The 18,347-nt window shown below is 37.2% G+C and overlaps 2 protein-coding genes across 8 annotated transcripts in view; both read left to right on the plus strand.

Annotated features, from left to right (window-relative positions):
- The window catches only part of AHCTF1 (AT-hook containing transcription factor 1), an 89,873-nt gene extending 88,740 nt beyond the window's left edge, over positions 1-1,133 (plus strand). For all 7 annotated transcript variants that reach the window (XM_060396381.1, XM_060396382.1, XM_015099182.4 and 4 more), the window contains exon 36: positions 679-1,133. In XM_060396381.1, the coding sequence (XP_060252364.1) occupies positions 679-868 (190 nt within the window). In that variant the 3' untranslated portion in view covers positions 869-1,133. The remainder of the gene's footprint in view (positions 1-678) is intronic.
- Positions 1,134-1,976: 843 nt separating this feature from the next.
- The window catches only part of LOC105607283 (kinesin-like protein KIF28P), a 71,975-nt gene continuing 55,604 nt past the window's right edge, over positions 1,977-18,347 (plus strand). The window contains exons 1-3 of the mRNA XM_027976323.3: positions 1,977-2,183; positions 10,084-10,278; positions 17,044-17,247. Of these exons, the coding sequence (XP_027832124.2) occupies positions 1,977-2,183; positions 10,084-10,278; positions 17,044-17,247 (606 nt within the window). The remainder of the gene's footprint in view (positions 2,184-10,083; positions 10,279-17,043; positions 17,248-18,347) is intronic.

An 18,347-nucleotide genomic window follows, 5' to 3' on the forward strand; every position in this document is an offset into this window, starting at 1 on the left:
GGGGAGTGCAATGTTTCACCTTTTCTTTAGTGAAAAGTGATAAAACTATCAATAAAAGTCGTTAAAAACACAAAAGTCCTGTGATTATGTCACTATTAGCAATTAAAACTTCATCACAAAATTACTCCCATTTTGGATATATTTTGCTTAGATACGGTTGAATTTCATAAAAGTACAAAGTAATTCATTTTATGTTTAAAAACTGATTTAATGAGAGCTTTTGACTGTAATTAATAACACTAAATTGGCTTTGTGTATATGTGGAAAACTGCTTCATATTATGAAATACATACATAGTTTCTAATTGCTGGTATTTGAGAATTCCCATTTCTCATATATTTTATGGACCTACTGGGCTCTCCTTCTTATGGACCGACTACTGGTATTTGGCCCTTCCTTGTAAACCAGTAGTATTTATTAATACATATGAAATATTTAAATGAAAATTCAAATAGTAATTGTTTTGAGGATCCCAAACATAAAGGATAATCTCTATCATGTGAGTCTTTAACTCTGCCTCAACTTAGTTTATTTGACTAAAGTTTTATTTTACTTCTCCTTTATAAAATGAAAGCACTAGAAAAAGGTAATACCTAAGATTTCTTCATATATTGGGAAGTAGACTACATTTTATACTATAACATGTTTATTCTTACTTGAGTTATATCTTTATTTCAGAAACACAGAAAAAGAAAGTTGGTCACCTCCCCCAGTAGAAATTAAGCTAATTTCTCCCTTGGCAAGCCCAGTTGATGGAGTCAAGAGCAAACCAAGAAAGACTGCAGAAGTAACAGGAAAAACTGTTGGAAGGAGCAGGAAGAAGTTGTCTTCTTTTCCAAAGCAAGTTCTACGCAGAAAAATGCTGTAATTTTTTCAAGTTTTTTAATGTACACCTATTTGTAAAGTCATCAGAATTGTGTGGATTATTAAAAATCATTAATTTGGAAGAAAATAATTTATATAAATTATTGTAAATTTTTGTAAACAATGTCTTCAATAAGTAAAGTAACTCCATATGGAGTGTGATTCTTTTAGTCCAGGCAGTTTTTTCTATTTTATAATAAGACTTCATACATTTATATAATATGTAAATATGGCTTATTGGAATGTTAAATAAAGTATACTTTACAGTAGTCTGTGTCTGTTAGATTTTTGAGAGGGGATTTCTGTTTTAATAATGATTTTATATGCTAGTAGATATTGGTTCCATTTTCTTTGTCTATAGTTAAAAGTATTAGACCAGTTTGAAGATGACTGAACTGTTGGGTTTTTTTAAGTTGCTATTTTATAATTTATGCACTTTGCTTCTGTGATTAAGACTTCTAATCTTAAATTGAGGGAGGCTGTTACTATGTTGAAATTGAATTATGGGCATGTAATTTTGCCACTTTTTTGTAGTTTAACATATTTTGTGTATTCTACCTCAAATTAGTAATTTTCCAAGTAATGCATTGATTAAATATAATGTTGGCATTTCTTGTTCAGCAAGTTTAAAGGCTGTTATCTTTAAAGTCTCTTAATTATTCAGAGACTAATTATCCAGGTTAGACTGACCGGTTCACTGCTCACTAGCAACTTCTTAAAGGGGTTTGAGTAGTAAGAAAGGAAATGTTTTTTTTTTTAAAAAAAAAAAGCTGTTTCTTGGCTATTCAGTGCACTTTGTATGTGCCTAATATTAATAGAATGAAAAGTCTGAACAAATTTTATAAACATTCTCGCTGTGAAGGAGCTTGCTACTGAATCACAGAAATCCCTTAACATTTATTCAGGTTTTAAAATGACAAATTCTCATAGGACCTCAGGCACAGAGTATTGAGGATGGGTAGAGTGTGAGTAGATGCGGAAAAAGGAAAAGAAAAACCACTCTGTTTCTGCAATGTGACTGTGTGCAATTAAGTGGTGATACTTGATGTGGGCTATAAAATTCATCAATAAGTAAGTATTGTAAAATTATAACAGGTAATCGATAGTGTGTAATGAATGGACCATTAATAATTGATTGTCTAGAAACAGACTGCTTTTGTTGGCTAAGCTTTCAGTGTTTCAGTGTGAAGCATAAGCAGTGTACCTGCTACATTATTTTTCTACCAAATAACAATATGAATAATGGGAAAATGCTGAAAATGCCTATGCCAAGTACTGACAGCGTGAAAGTAGCAGTGCGAGTGCGGCCTTTTAGTCAGGTTAGTGATAAATGTTACATTGCCTTGTTGAAAGTTTGACCATGACTTTCATTTTATTAATTTTTGAAATAATAATTATCAAACTTGTATTGAAGCTGCTTGTCCTTTACCGAATATTAAATTTATTTAAATGAACTTGTTAAATGACTAATTTAAAGATCTAAATTAAACATAATTCATAAAACAATTCATTCCTTTGCACAAGTAGCACAATAAAAAATTGACAAGAAAAATGTTTTGTCAATAATTTTTTAAACCAATGCAGTTTGGTGAATATAGACATGTGCTATGCGTTTTTATCCCCGCCCCCCAAACAACAGCTCATAATCAAACAGATTTCCAGTTCTGAATGAACTCTTATGTATTTTATATGCTTTTATGTATAATTGTATTTGTATAACTTTTTACAAAAATACCAGTCATTAAACTGTTGCTACAACATTTTAGGATAAAATATGAGTTATGCTTATTCTGGGACCTTTAGCAATTGTCTATCTTTGATTATCAATGGAGTAGTTGAATTTTAAGATAATAGTGAACAGTTGATCCATTCAGTGGACTTTTGCTTATTTGTTGTGGATCAAACACTGAACTAGGAACTGAGGATACAAAGGAAAGTTGTCGTTCTCTAGCAGCGTATAGTCTTATGTATGTTAATGATTTGTAGCAATATGTACCGTGGTAAGGTGAATCATCTTGACACCCAGAGAAAGACCAGGTACAGTTCATTCTGCTTGCACAGAACTTGAAGACTTCCTGGAACTAGAAGAATTTGAAATGGCCATAAAGGAGATAAATAAGATTTGGATAAGAGTATGCTGAAACAACATGCAAAGGCTTATTTGATAATGATTCTGAATGGGATACAGTGTAGTGATGACCTCATATTACATCTACTTTCCCACTTGTATAGTTTGCTGCTTTTACTTTCATCCATTAATACAAAATACTGCTTTGCACATATTCAGTTGATATCAGTTCTGTCCTGTCCCTTAACATTCCTCTATATTGCAGAAAATACTTCAGGAATCAGGCAGACATATGATTAGATAACTTTATAACTAGACATAAGTGTGGTTATGTCTCACTTCAGCATAGCCCCTAATTAAGGTTTCTAAAGTGGTATGGTTTCTCAGGGAACAGATTCAAAACATGTCAAAGAGTTAACTTGTGATTAAATGACCACATTGAAGGACAGTTAACTAGGATATAGGAATGGGCAGTAAAACAATTACATAGTTAGGTCCCCTTTGATTCATATCTACCACCAAAGTTGATTATCTTAGACTGGAATAGTAGGAAGAAAGAAAATGAATTCAGGAGATGGTTTGGGGTAGTTCTGGATCACATCTGGACAACTGTTAAACCACCTTGGTGACCTAGACCCTGCCTAGTTTTCTAACTTCATATCCAGTCTTGCTTTCACTGTGGGATCAGAGATCCGACTTTATGAGACTTCCTTTGTTGTAAGACAATGGCTGTCAGGAGCCTTTGGGGGTCCGGGGGCACACTGGGTCTTTGTTGCACTGCATGGGTTCTTCGTTTCTGTGCTTTTTGTTGCAGTGTGGGCTTCCTCTAATTGCAGCAAGTTGGGGCTACTCTAGGTGCAGTGTGTGGACTTCTTGTTGCAGTGGCTGCTTCTTGTGGAGCATGGCTCTGGAGCTGTGGGCTTCAGTAGTTGGGACTTAGCAGCAGCTGAGCACTGTCTCAGTAGTTTTAGCACACAAGCTTAGTTGCTGGCAGAATGTGAGATCTTCCAGGATGGGTCAAGGATGAAACCCATGTCCCCCAGGGTGGATTCTTAACCACTGGACTACCAAGGAAGTCCTGACTGTCAGGAGCCTTTGAAGTCAGATGAACATGAGTTCAAAACCTGACTTTATCCCTTACCTACTGTGTGGCTTTGAGCAAGGTTTTAAGCTCTGAGCCTTGATTTCCTTAAGTCTAAAATAGAGATGTTGATACCTCACAGGATTGCCGTTAGAAACACTAGTTGAAGTAATCTGTAAATTACTGAGCACAATGTTTGACAAGTAAGTACTTCTAATATTAGCTGCTATAGTTATTTTCACCATTGTGTTAGTCACTCAGTATCTGACTCCTTGCAACCCCATAGACTATAGCCTGCCACATTCCTCTGTTCATGGGATTCTCCAGGTAAGAATACAGGAGTGGGTTACCATTCCTTTCTCCAGGGTATCTTCCCAACCAGATTGAACATGGGTCTCCCACATCGCAGGCAGATTCTTCACCATCTAAGCCACCTTTTAAATGGTTTTATTGAGATAATTTACGTAGTACACATTTAGCTCACTTATGGTATATGATTCAGTAAGATGCAACCATCACCACGATCAGATTTATAACATTTTTAATCACATTCCCGTAGTCCTAAACAACCATTAAACTAATCTCTGTTTCTGCATAGTTCCCTGTTGTGTACAATTCGTATCAATAGGATTATATAGTCTTTTGTGACTGGCTTCTTTCAGCATAATGTTTTCAAGATTTCTCTATGTCATATCATATGATACGACATTTTTATATTGTGTCATCTGTGTTGTATCAAAAGTTCATTTCTTTATGGCTGGATAATAGTCCATTGTATGGATATACCACATTGTGTTCATCTATTCCTCAGTGAATGTCAGGGTGGTTTCCACCTGTTCACTGTTAGCTATTATGAATCATGCTGCTATAAATATTTGTTTACAGATTTTTGTGTGGATGCAGGTTTTCATTTCTTTGGGTTATATACCTAGGCATGGAATTGCTGAGTCGTTTAATAACTCTGTGTTATCTTTCAAGAAATTGTCAAGACTTTTCTAAGCAGCTGCACCTACTTAGAAAATTTTATATTCCCACTAGCAGTGTATGAAGGTTCCAGTTTATAACTTACTTCATTATAGCCATTCTAGTTGGTGTGAAGTGGTACATCATGTTTTTTGATTTGCACTTTCCTGATAGCTAATGATGTCATGGATCTTTTCATGTACTATTGCCCATTAGTGTATCTTCCCTGGGGAAATGTCCATTCTGATCCTTTGTTCATTTTTAAATTGGACTGTTTATCTTTTTATATTGAGCTGTTCTTTACATATTCTAGTTACAAATTCTTATTAAATATACCACTTGCAAATTTTCTCCCATTCAAAGGGTTACCTTTTTATCCTTTGAAGTACAGACATTTTTAATTTTGATGGAATCCATTTTTTAAAACTGCTTTTGGTGTCTTACCTCTCTTTGCCCACTCCAATGTCATGAAGATTTATATTTTCTATTTTAGCTTTAGCTCTTACATTTAGGTCTTTGGTCCTTTTTGAGTTGCTTTTTATATATCATGCGAAGTAATGATCCAAGTTCATTCTTCTGTGTGTGACCATCGAGTTTTCCCAGTGGCATTCCTTGTGAAGGCCATTCTTCATTTTGGCAGCCTTGTTGAAAATCAGTTGATCATAGACGTTTGGATCTGTATCTGGACTCTCCACTTTGTTACACTAATCTGTATGTCTGTCATCATGCCAGTGCCACACTCTTGATCACTGTCGGTTGTACTAAATTGTGAGATTAGTGTGACTCCTACTTCTTTCTTTTTGAAGATTGAAGATTTTGGCTATTCTGGATGCCTGTCAGGTCCATATGAATTTTACAATCAGCTTGTTAATTTCTACAAAGAAAGTGGGCTTTTGATAGAGTTGAATTGAACGTACATCTGTTTGGGGATTTTTCTCCTAATAATAGGCTTCCCTGGTGGCTCAGATGGTAAAGAATCTGCCTGCAATAATGCCAATTCCTTCGATCTATGAAATGGGGTATTTTTCTAAATTTTAGGTCTTTAGTTTCTTCCAACAATGTTTTGAGGTATTCAGGGTATGTTTTGTACTTCTTTTGTTAACCTTATTCTTAAGTATTTTATTCTTTGTGGTAGTACTAGAAATTTTCCTAATTTCATTTTCAAATTGTTTAAAGTGTATAAAACAGTCTATTATTGTATATTGATTTTACATCCTGCAACCTTACTGAGCTCATTTACTAGTTGTAATAGTTTCTAGTGGATTCCTCAGGATTTTCTAAGATAATATCATCTGCAAATTGCTATCATTTTACTTCTTCCTTTCCTATTTGGATGCTTTTGTTTCCTTTTCTTGCTTAATTTCCCTGACTAGATCCTCCCATGCAATGTTGAATAGAAACGTCAAGAGTAGAAATCCTTGTCTTCTTCCTGATCTTAGAGAGTAATAGTCAGCCTTGACTGTTCAGTATGATAGTAGTAGTGAGTTTTTCATAGATGCCCCTTATGAGATTGAGGAAGTCCCATTCTGTTGCTGAGTGTGTTTATCATGAAAGGGTGTTGAATTTTGTCATATTCATTTTCTACATGTTGAGATGATATGTGACTTTTTTATTCTGTTGATGCGTATTACATTGATCATTATTTTAAAGTGTACCCAAGATTTGTTTTAATCAGATACAATAGGGTGACATTCAGTGATCACTGCCTTATAATTTTCAAGGGAAAGGAGCATTCCATGTAGCCATACAAGGAAGTTGGTCAAAAGGCTGGAGGAAAGGATGCCTGGCCCACACCCTTATTGTGGTTTCCACCGGAAGGAATGGGCAAGGCACAGTAGGCAAGTTTGAGCAATTTCAGGATTGGATAGTTAGTGTAGTTTCCATGGACTCTAGACTTCAGTTGGTCAGGTGCAGTCAGGTACCTGGTGCTGGGGTAATGTGAGTTAGGAGAAACACTGGGTTGGGGTGTGAATTAGATAAAGGGATTAGATAAAGGCTTGGGATGTGGCCTTCAGATTGGTTGATATGCACGATAAGTTGTTCGCTATCTCTGAATTCATGGATGTCAAAGTCATAAAATTGAAACAATAGAAACGTTTTCAGATGTTAAACCTAAGCTTGCATCCCTGGGATAAATCTCATTTGGTTATGGTGTATAATTCTGTTTATATGTTGCAGGATTCACGTTAGTAATGATTTGTTGAGGATTCTTGCAGTATCTTACAAGAGATACTGGTTTGTAGCTTTATTTTCTTGAGGTATCTGTCTCTATTTAGTATCAGGGTAATACTGGCTTCATAAAAATAAGTTAGGGAGTATTCCCTTTTCTATGTTTTGGAAGAGTTTGTGAAGAATTGGTATTATGTAAATGTTTGATAGAATCAAGCAGTCTAGCCATTTGTTCATGAACTGTTTTTACTATAATCTCTTCATTTGTTATGGGTCTATTCAAATTGTCTATTCTTGAGTATTTCGTACTTGGTGTCTAAGAATTTGTCCATTTCATCTAAATTATCTAATGGAATAAATTGTTTATTATTCCTTTATAATCTTTCCTTTATTTCTTTAATCTGGTTTCCTTCCATGCTGTGAATATATTTATGGTTTTCACTTTTCTGTTAACTCCTGCATCTGATCACTCTCAGTTTCTGTTGCCAGCGTCCCTTCCAGTGTATGGATCTTACTTGCCTATTTCTTTGCAGGCACAGTTTTCTATTAGGCAGACATTTTAGGTAATGCATTATAGCAAATCTGAGTGCTGGTCTTCCCACTCCTCTCTAGCTTGTTATTGTTATTTGCTTGTTTATTTGTTGTTTTGCCAAAAGATTTGTGTTCTGCTGAAGGACTTTCAGGTTCAGAGGATTCACTGGCAAAATAACCACTTTGTCTTTAAGTAGGCAAGAATTAAGGAAGTTTCTTATATTAATAGTAAGTTACAGTTTGAGGACAAGCAATGTAGCAAGAGATAAATATATATACATCACCAGATTGGGGAAACACTACATCCAGATTCAAGCCACAGCCCCAGTTGGAAGATCCACAAGCAGTGTAGCAGGAAAAACATATCCATATACATCACCAAATTGGGGGAACCCCTACTTAATCCAGAGTTAAGGAACACTGGGAAGTCTCTGGAACAGCAATCTGAGTTCCCAGTTTGAAGTTACATTCCATGGCTGAGACTTGAGAGTGCCATCCAAAGGAGTCCTGCTTTTATCACCAAGCTGCAGGCTGGCTGGTAGTCATCAGCTTACGTGCAAATATGCAGCTTTGGCTATTGTGTTAAATGTTCATATTTCTAGTTGTCAGTCTCAGAATGTTCACTGATCCCTGGGAACTGGCCAGATTCCCCAGGCCCAGGAAGTTTTGTGACTCATTCCCATCCATGTTATTTATTCCCTTAACTGTTGGTTCTCAAGACCTACTTTCAGCGTTCCTGCCAGTCAGCAGTTTGGCATGTAATTCCTTTCAGGGCCTCTGGTCAGTCAAAGACCTATTGCTGCTTCTGAAGCCTGGACAAGACTACTTGTATGAACTTCCCCAACATTTGTTTAGTGATTGGCTGGATTATTTTAGTGAAGTCTTATCTCCTACCTGGTCACTATGGGATGGTGACAGTTTTCGTAGGGTCCCCTTTCTCTCTCGACCATACCAAACTGTGAAGTCCACTGATTGCCAACCGATTGCTCTGTTTTCAACAATGACCAGGGGCATAAATTGCTCTAAAAACTATTTCAATCAAATTCCGGTTCCTTTTAAAGGATTAGTTTCTGAGATCAGCGATTGATATTTTTTCTGAGTCCAGGTGGGTTCCTCCCCAGCAAACCAGACCAAAAAAAAGTGAAAGTCACTCAGTTGTGTCCAACTCTTTGCAACCCCATGTAGCTCGCCAGGCTCCTCTGTCCATGGAATTTCCCCAGGCAAGTGGGTTGCCGTTTCCTTCTCCAGGGGATCTTTCTATCCAGGGATTGAACCCGGGTCTCCTGCGTTGCAAGCCAATTCTCTACCATCTGAGCCACCAGGGAAGCCAAACCAGAGAACCTGTACTTTAACCTGTTACCTTGGATATCCGAATTGCCCTTCATCACAGCCACCTCTGTTCTTAAGAGTGCTCTTAGTGTTGAAAACTCTAAGGGGGCAAATGAAGTCAGTTCCTTTGGGAAGAGGTTAAGTGCCCAGGCAAGATCTCTAAACCAGGGCTCTGGATTTGTGGGTGGGGACACAAGGAAGCTACTCTGTATGACGGCCCTGCTCTAGAAGCCCAGTGTTTGGTCAGTGTGGAACAGCAACCTGCAGTCGTCTGAGCTTGTCTCTCCTGGCAAAGAACCACCACCTCGGGAGCCAGGGCAAGTGTGATCAGCACCCCAGGATTCTCAGCACGCGGCAACCTAGGCAGAGTCTCTGTTCCATGTGTGGAAACTGGGTAAAAGAAGGAGCTCCCACCTCTCACCCATACTTTCCCACATGAAGCCTCTGTCACAGGTAGAAGGGAGCAGGGTGAGAAATGCTGACATTCTCCTCTCAGGAAGAAATCCCTCCTCCTGGGACCCAGGGAGAAAGGGAGCCCTGTGCTCTCAGCTCCAGCAGTCAGGAGTTGTCTCTCTTTGGCTGAGCTGACGGTGGAGAGAGAAGGAATAGTCTTGCTTAAACACCATGGACTCCTTTCTTACCAAATTTGATACATTTCTTGAATAGATCTTTCTTCATTGGCTGTTGCTCTTAGAACCGATTCCATTTCCTTTTTTTTTTTTCATTTTCATTTTTTAATTATTACTTTTCACCAGTTTTGTTGGAGAGTGGGACAGTGGAGCGTCTTATGTTGTCATGTTGGGAATGGATCTCTGATGCTATAGTTTATGCTATTAGCATAGTTGAGTGTTAGATATGCTATTCTCAGAAAGTTAATATGACTAGAGACAAGCCTTTCAAAAATTCTGAGGACACATAACAGCAACTATTGTCATAACAGCTGCTAAGAATAATCAGAGAACAAAATGAATGAACAGTAAGTTACTAGCTTAATTTCTTACTAGATGTAAAGACCTGCAAAAAAATTGGATGACAGGGAAACTGTAATGATTGACTCAAATTTGTGATTTGACTATAGAGAGAGAAGAATTCTGGGAGCAAATGTGTGATTTCCATGCATTCCAGGACCACCACCATTATACAAGACCCTAAGAATCCAGAACATACGAAGACGTTTACTTTTGACCTGGCATATTGGTCTCACAATGGATTTCAAAAGGATAAAGATGGTGTATTTATTTCAGCTGATCCTGGCAGTAAATTTGCAGGCCAGGTAAATTACTTTAAAATAGCATCAATAGAAGTTTGTTTTTTTTTTAAGTGTTAACAATATATTAGTACATTGATTTTTTATGAGGTCCAAAAGTGTAGCTGTTGCCTAAATAATTCTTTAGACACTTAAGTCTGTTATTTTTTTGATGTATTTACATGTTTCGAAAAAGGAATATTGGTCAAGTCAGTTATATTTTCCTCTCTGATATAAGCAAAATAAGCCAAACTTGTGTGGCACTTGGCATTTGAGAATTTTGCTTTATCGAGTATTTACGATGTGCCATACACTATTCTGCCTGAAAGTTGCTCAGAATTTGGTGTAGGGAGACAGGCAAAAAAGTGCATTCAAATGTTATAGGTTCTATAATAACATATGTGGGATACAATGGGGTACAAAGGAAAAGTGGTCATTTCAATGTGGATAGAGCTCATTAACCTGCATGAATCTATGTGTTTGTAATTTCCACTTTGAAAAAATTTCAACCATAATTTCTCCAAGTATTTTTGGCCTCCCCTTATTCTTTCTATGATTCCAGTTACATGTATGCTTGAGATTTTCTCACAGGTTACTGAGGCTCTGTTCATTTCCTCCCAACCTTTTCTCTCTATTCTTGTCTACCTACTCATCTTTGAAAACTCAGCTCAAAGATTATGCCTTTATTAAACCACCCCTTAAAATACTCTGTCAAATTGAAATCTAACCAAAAAAGTATAACTAATGAGTCAGCTGTGGGAAAATGAAATTATGAAAAACTTAGAGCATGGCAGGAAAAGAGTGGGAGGGAAAAACAAAGAGGAAATGAAATAAGCAGAATACAAATAGCAAGATAGTAGATTTACTGCCAACCATTGGTTATTTTATCAGGTGTAAATAAACATGCCAATTAGATGGTACAGATAATCAGATTTGATAGGAAAAGCTGGATCCAACGATGTCATCTTAAGTGCTTGCATGCTCAGTTGCGTCCCACTCTTTGCAACCCCAAGGGACTGAGGCCGCCAGGGGATTCTCCAGGCAAGAATACTGGAGCGGGCTACCAGTTCCTACTCTAGGGGAATCTTCCTGACCCAGGGACACAATCTCAATCTCCTGTATCTCCTGCACTGGTGGGCAGATTCTTTACCACTGAGCCACTTGGGAAACCCATATTTGTCTACACAAACACAATTTAAATATAAATAAATAGATATTCGTGTTAACACTAAGAACAAGAAAACTACAGATGCTATATTTACATCACACAAAGTAGACTTCAGAACAAGAAATATTTCATACACACCATCCTAAGTGGGTATGTACGTATTAACAGAATTTCAAAGTACACAAAGCAGAAGCTGATGGACACTGAAAGAGAAATATTCAAATCTACCATTGATTGGTGACTTCATCACTCCTCTCTGAGTAATAGAGCAAATAACCCGAAGTCAATGTTACAGATGACCAGAACAATATTATCAACCTAACTGACAACTATAGAACAATTTTGCTACCCTCCGTTCAACCACAGCACTACACACTTTTTTTCAAGTGAGCATGGAACTTTATGGTAAATTATATTCTGGATCATAAAACTAGTCCCAATAGATGTGAGATATCTGAAATCATACAAAGTATCTTCTCTGACCACAATGGAATTAAACTAGAAAGGAATGACTGAAAGTTATTAGGAAACTCCACTAATATTTAGAAAATGACAGTCTTCTAAATAATCCATAGGTCAGGGAATAAAGAATACAGGAAATTAGTAAGTATTTTGAACTGAATGAAAATCAAAACATTTATCAAAATTTGTGGGATGCAGCCAAATCAGGGCTTTTTAGAGCATTAAGTGATTATATTAGAGAACAATCTCAAATCAACAGTCTAGGTTCCTCCACCTAAGAATTTAGAAAAAGAAAAGTATAGAAAAAGCAAGAAAGGGATTAAAAAAGACTAATATAACACAGTAAAATAATAGAGAAAAATCAATGAAACCAAAACCTGGGAGAAAAGAGAAAAGACGCAAAGTATGAAGATGAGAAATGAAACAGACGTTGCTACATATCTTACGGACATTAAAAAATAATAAGAGAATATTATTAACAACTTAATGCCAATAAATTTAACAACATAGATGAAATGGATGCAATCTACTGAAGTCCACACAAAATTAGACAACTCAAGTATCCCTATATCTATTAAAGAAATTTAAACCTAAGCCCAGATGACTTTTCTGTGAATTCTACTAAAGGAAGAAATAATGATAATTCTGAAAAAAAGAAAAAATCTTGTAGATGATAGAAGGACCATTCATTTTTGAAGCCAATATTACACCAAAACCCAACCAAATACTACAAAAACCACTACAGATCAATACCCTTCTTCATGAACATAGACACAAACATTAACAAAATTTTAGCAAATAGAATCCAACAGTATGTATTTTAAAATGCATCATTATAAAATGGGACTTAATATCAGTTTAACATATAAATATATCAATGTAATTCATCATATGAACAGAACCAGGAGGGGAAAAAAATGTATGATCAGATGCAGAAAAAGCAATTGATGAAATTCAACACCCAGTCATGATAAAAACTCTCAGCAAATTTAAAATAGGAGGGAGCCTCTTAGAAGTAGAACTTCCCCCAAATACATAAGTAACATCACATTTGATGGTGAAACACTGAATGTGTTGCCCCTCAGAATGGGGACAAGGCAAGAAGGTTCAATCTCATTATTTCTATATAACATCCACTGCAGGCCCCAGCCAGGGCAATAAGGCAATTAATAGGGAATGAATGATATGGCAAGAATACACAGAAGAACTGTACAAAAAAGATCTTCACGACCCAGATAATCATGAAGGTGTGATCACTCACATTCACCTGGAGCCAGACATCCTGGAATGTGAAATCAGGTGGGCCTTCGGAAGCATCACGATGAATAAAGCTAGTGGAGGTGATGGCATTGCAGTGGAGCTATTTCAAATCCTGAAAGATGATGCTGTGAAAGTGGTGCACTCAATATGCCAGCACATTTGGAAAACTCAGCAGTGGCCACAGGACTGGAAAAGGTCAGTTTTCATTCCAATCCCAAAGAAAGGCAATGCCAAAGAATGCTCAAACTGCTGCACAATTGCACTCACCTCACATGCTAGTAAAGTAATGCTCAAAATTCTCCAAGCCAGGCTTCAGCAATATGTGAACCATGAACTTCCAGATGTTCAAGCTGGTTTTAGAAAAGGCAGAGGAACCAGAGATCAAATTGTCAACATCCGCTGGATCATCAGAAAAGCAAGATAGTTCCAGGAAAACATCTATTTCTGCTTTAGTGACTATGCCAAACCCTTTGACTGTGTGGATCACAATAAACTGTGGAAAGTTCTGAAAGAGATGGGAATACAGACCACCTGACCTGCCTCTTGAGAAATCTGTATGCAGGTCAGGAAGCAACAGTTAGAACTGGACATGGAACAACAGACTGGTTCCAAATAGGAAAAGGAGGAGGTCAAGGCTGTATATTGTCACTCTGCTTATTTAACTTCTATGCAGAGTACATCATGCGAAACTCTGGACTGGAAGAAACACAAGCTGGAATCAAGATTGCCAGGAGAAATATCAATAACCTCAGATACGCAAATGACACCACCCTTATGATAGAAAGTGAAGAGGAACTAAAAAGCCTCTTGATGAAAGTGAAAGTGGAGAGTGGAGAAGTTGGCTTAAAGCTCAACATTCAGGAAACGAAGATCATGGTATCTGGTCCCATCACTTCATGGGAAATACATGGGGAAACAGTGGAAACAGTGTCAGACTTTATTTTGGGGGGCTCCAAAATCACTGCAGATGATGACTGCAGCCATGAAATTAAAAGACGCTTACTCCTTGGAAGAAAAGGTAGGACCAACCTAGATAGTATATTCAAAAGCAGAGACATTACTTTGCCGAATAAGGTCCGTCTAGTCAAGGCTATGGTTTATTCCAGTAGTCATGTATGGATGTGAGAGCTGGACTGTGAAGAAGGCTGAGCGCCGAAGAATTGATGGTTTTGAACTGTGGCATTGGAGAAGACTCTTGAGAGTCCCTTGGACTGCAAGGAGATTCAACCAGTCCATTCTGAAGATCAGCCCTGGGATTTCTTTGGAAGGAATGATGCTGAAGCTGAAACTCCAGTACTTTGGCCACCTCATGCAAAGAGTTGACTCATTAGAAAAGACTCTGATGCTGGGAGGGATTGGGGGCAGGAGGAGGAGGGGACGACAGAGGATGAGATGGCTGGATGGCATCACGGACTCGATGGACGTGAGTCTGAGTGAACTCCGGGAGTTGGTGATGGACAGGGAGGCCTGGCGTGCTGCGATTCATGGGGTCGCAAAGAGTCGGACATGATTGAGCGACTGAACTGACCTGAATTGTAAGTAAGATTGTGAAATATTTGCAGCAACATCAAAACCGTGAAATAGTTGGTTAAATTTACAAAATCTATGCAAAATCTGTGCACTATAAAAACATTAAGAAGAGGAAGACAAATCAGAAGACTCAACATTATTAAGAAGTCATATTGATCAACAGATTCAAAAAAATCTCAATCAAAATGCCAATGGTAACTTTTTACAGAAATGATACTATTTCAATAATTTACATGGAATTGTAAAGGACTTACAGTAGCCAACATTAATTATGAAGAACTGAAACTGACAGATCTACAATAATCAAAGCAATGGATAAAGAAAATGTGTGTGTGTATATATATATATATATATATATACATATATATATATATATATATATGCAGTTCTGTGCTTAGTCACTCAGTCATGTCCAACTCTTTGCAACCCCATGAACTGTAGCCCACCAGGCTCCTCTGTCCATAGGATTCTCCAGGCAAGAATCCTGGAGTGGGTTGTCATGCCCTCCTCCAGGGGATCTTCCCAACCCAGGGATCGAAGCTGGGTCTCCCACACTGCAAGCAGATTCTTTCCATATGAGCCACCAAGAAATATCTATGTATGTATACATACATATATAGACAATAGGATATCATTCAGCCATTAAAAAGAAGGAAATGCCACCAACAACATGGATGGGCCTTGGGGACATTATGCTAAGTAAAATAAGCTGGACAGAGAAAGAAATACTAAATGTGGAATATTTTAAAAAATGAACATGATAACAGAGAACAGATTGGTGGTTTTCAGAGGCAGGGGGTTAGTGTTCCGGGTTGGAGCTGAGCAGGGTGAGACTGGTATATGGGTGAAAATGGAGAAGATCATCAAAAGTTACAAACTTCCAGTAAGATAAACAAGTCCTAGAGATGTGATGTATAGCATGGTGATTATACAGGTGCTTTGCTTTATTACACTTTTCAGATACAGTATTTGGGCATTTTGTTTTTGTTTTCACTAACTGAAGATTTCTGGCAGTCCTGAATCAAGCAAGCCTAAGTCAACTGGTGCCACTTTTCCAACATTGCTCACTTCATGTCTCTGTGTCACATTTTAGTAACTTTCCCAAATATTTAAGACTTTTTCTTTCTATTTCTCATAGTAATCTGTGATCAGTGATCTCTGATGATACTATTGCAAAAAGATTATGACTCCTTGAAGACTCAGATGATGGGTAGCATTTTTGAGCAGTAAGATATTTTTAAATGGATATATCCATTGGTTTTTTTTAGATGTCATGCTATTACACACTTAATAAATTACAGTATAGTGTAAACATAACTTTTATGTTATGCACTGAGAAACCAAAAACATTGTGTGACTCACGTTACTGCATTACTTTCTTTATTGTGATGGTTTGGGACTGAACCCACAGTATCTCTGAGGTATGCCTGGAGTTAACAATCCAACATTGTATATTCGAAGGTTGCTAAGAGAGTAGATCTTAAATGTTCTCACTGAAGAAAAAAAATGTTTAACTCTGTGAAGTAATGGGTGTGAATTTTTGGTAATAATTTCTCAATAAATACATGTATCAAGTCATTATGCTATACATTTGAAACTATTTAATGTTATGTGTCAATTCTATCTCAGTTTTTAAAAGACAGTTTTAAAAGACTGCAAGAATTGTGATAGTTGACCTTGAACTTCAAGCGGTCTACTTGACCATGGAACATGTCCAGGGAAACCACAAACCACTTTTAACACATTCAATCAGTCACAGCACCTTCTCCATACACTGCATAATTTTTTTTCTTGAAATAATATGCACAATATGCCAAAATGTTGCTTTTATTTTTTCCATCTTCAATATTAAAATGGTTATACAAAAATTCACCAATTTCTGATAAGTTTTTCTAAATGTACACTGAGATGACAGCTGTCACAATGCAATGTAACAAAATTGTTTCAAATGAAGTTAAAAACTATTAAGGGCTACTACCACCATCTTTCAGAAAAAAACAAATGAACACTTTGGTCAACCCAATAGAAAACACTTTGGCTGGTCTGTGTCCCTTGGAGCCTTGAAATTTTTGTCTAATGGCTGAATTTTAAAGACCTAGTCCATGTTTTGTAAAATACACAAGTCCATTACTGACGGGTACTAGCTAGTTGAAGATCTGTGGTGATCCCACGGTGATCAGTATCTTCCAAACTGACAAATCCTTTTTTGGTTTCCAGCTTTATTCCATTGGTTCTAAGACAGCATCTGAGTTATATTTCAAGTAAGTTGAATGATACTAAATAAGGTGGAACTCATCAAAACCAGAATGTTAGATTTTAAAAGTACTGTGAAAAGTCTGTGCTGAACATAATACCTGCAATTTTCTTTCCAGAAGGAGGTTTTTCATGATCTTGGCAGGGGAATTCTGGACAGTGCTTGGCAAGGCTATAATACTACTCTCTTGGCCTATGGGCAGACTGGCTCTGGAAAAAGCTATTCCATGATTGGGTTTGGTGCAAACAAGGGTATCATTCCAAATGTGTGCGAAGAGCTATTTCAAGCAATTGAGAACCGGGACAAAAATCAAGAATACCAGGTATGTATTATTGCTTCTTTAAGGAAAAAAAAATTGTTTTAATTTTGGAAATTCCTTGCCCCCAGTGGAAGTTATCAGCATATCTATTTCAGGATAATGTTAATTTTCCATACCAAAATCCTTACATCATTACAAAATCAAATAAAATGTTGACTTTTTGTGGTTCTATGGAGGCAAACCCAGGAAAATATTTTTTAAAGGCACTTTGAGAGACATCTTAAATGATGACAATAACAAGAGACCACTGTGGAGTTTTATAACACAAAACCCTAGCCAGCTCAAGTTTCTGGTTCCCTTTGCTCCCCTCTTCTATCAAGGTGTGTTCTCCTCTTAATTTATTTTTATTTCTAAATTAAGAATATTATCTTGCTTCTTAATTGTCCTAACATAGCTTCTTACTTTCCCTAGAAGGTGAAATACCTGTACACGGATGAAAGAAACTGATGAAGACACAAATAAATGGATACGCAGCCCATGTTCATGAGTTGGAAGAATTAATATTATTTAAATGCCCATACCACTCAAATTTATCTATGGATTCATACAATCCCTATCAAAAGTCTAATGGCAAATTTCACAGAAGTAGAATAATTCTAAAATTTGTATAGAATTGCAAAAGATCCCAAATAGTCAAAACAATCTTGAGAAAGAAGAACAAAGCTGAAAGCATCACACTCCCTTGTTTCAAACTATGCTACAAAACTATATGATCAAAAAAGTATGATACTAACAAAGAAGGACCTGCTGTATAGCATATGGAACTCTGCTCTATGTTATGTGGCCTCCTGGATGGGAGGGGAGTTTGGGGAGAATGGATACATGTATATGCACAACTGAGTTCCTCTCTGTTCATCTGAAACTATGACCACATTATTAATCAGCTACATTGCTGCTGCTGCTAAGTTGCTTCAGTCATGTCCGACTGTGCGACCCCATAGACGGCAGCCCACCAGGCTCCCCCATCCCTGGGATTCTCCAGGCAAGAACACTGGAGTGGGTTGCTGTTTCCTTCTCCAATGCATGAAGGTGAAAAGTGAAAGCGAAGTCACTCAGTCGTGTCTGACTCTTAGCGACCCCATGGACTGTAGCCTACCAGGCTC

This window comes from Ovis aries, chromosome 12, assembly GCF_016772045.2.
Source record: "Ovis aries strain OAR_USU_Benz2616 breed Rambouillet chromosome 12, ARS-UI_Ramb_v3.0, whole genome shotgun sequence".
Lineage (NCBI taxonomy): Eukaryota > Metazoa > Chordata > Mammalia > Artiodactyla > Bovidae > Ovis > Ovis aries.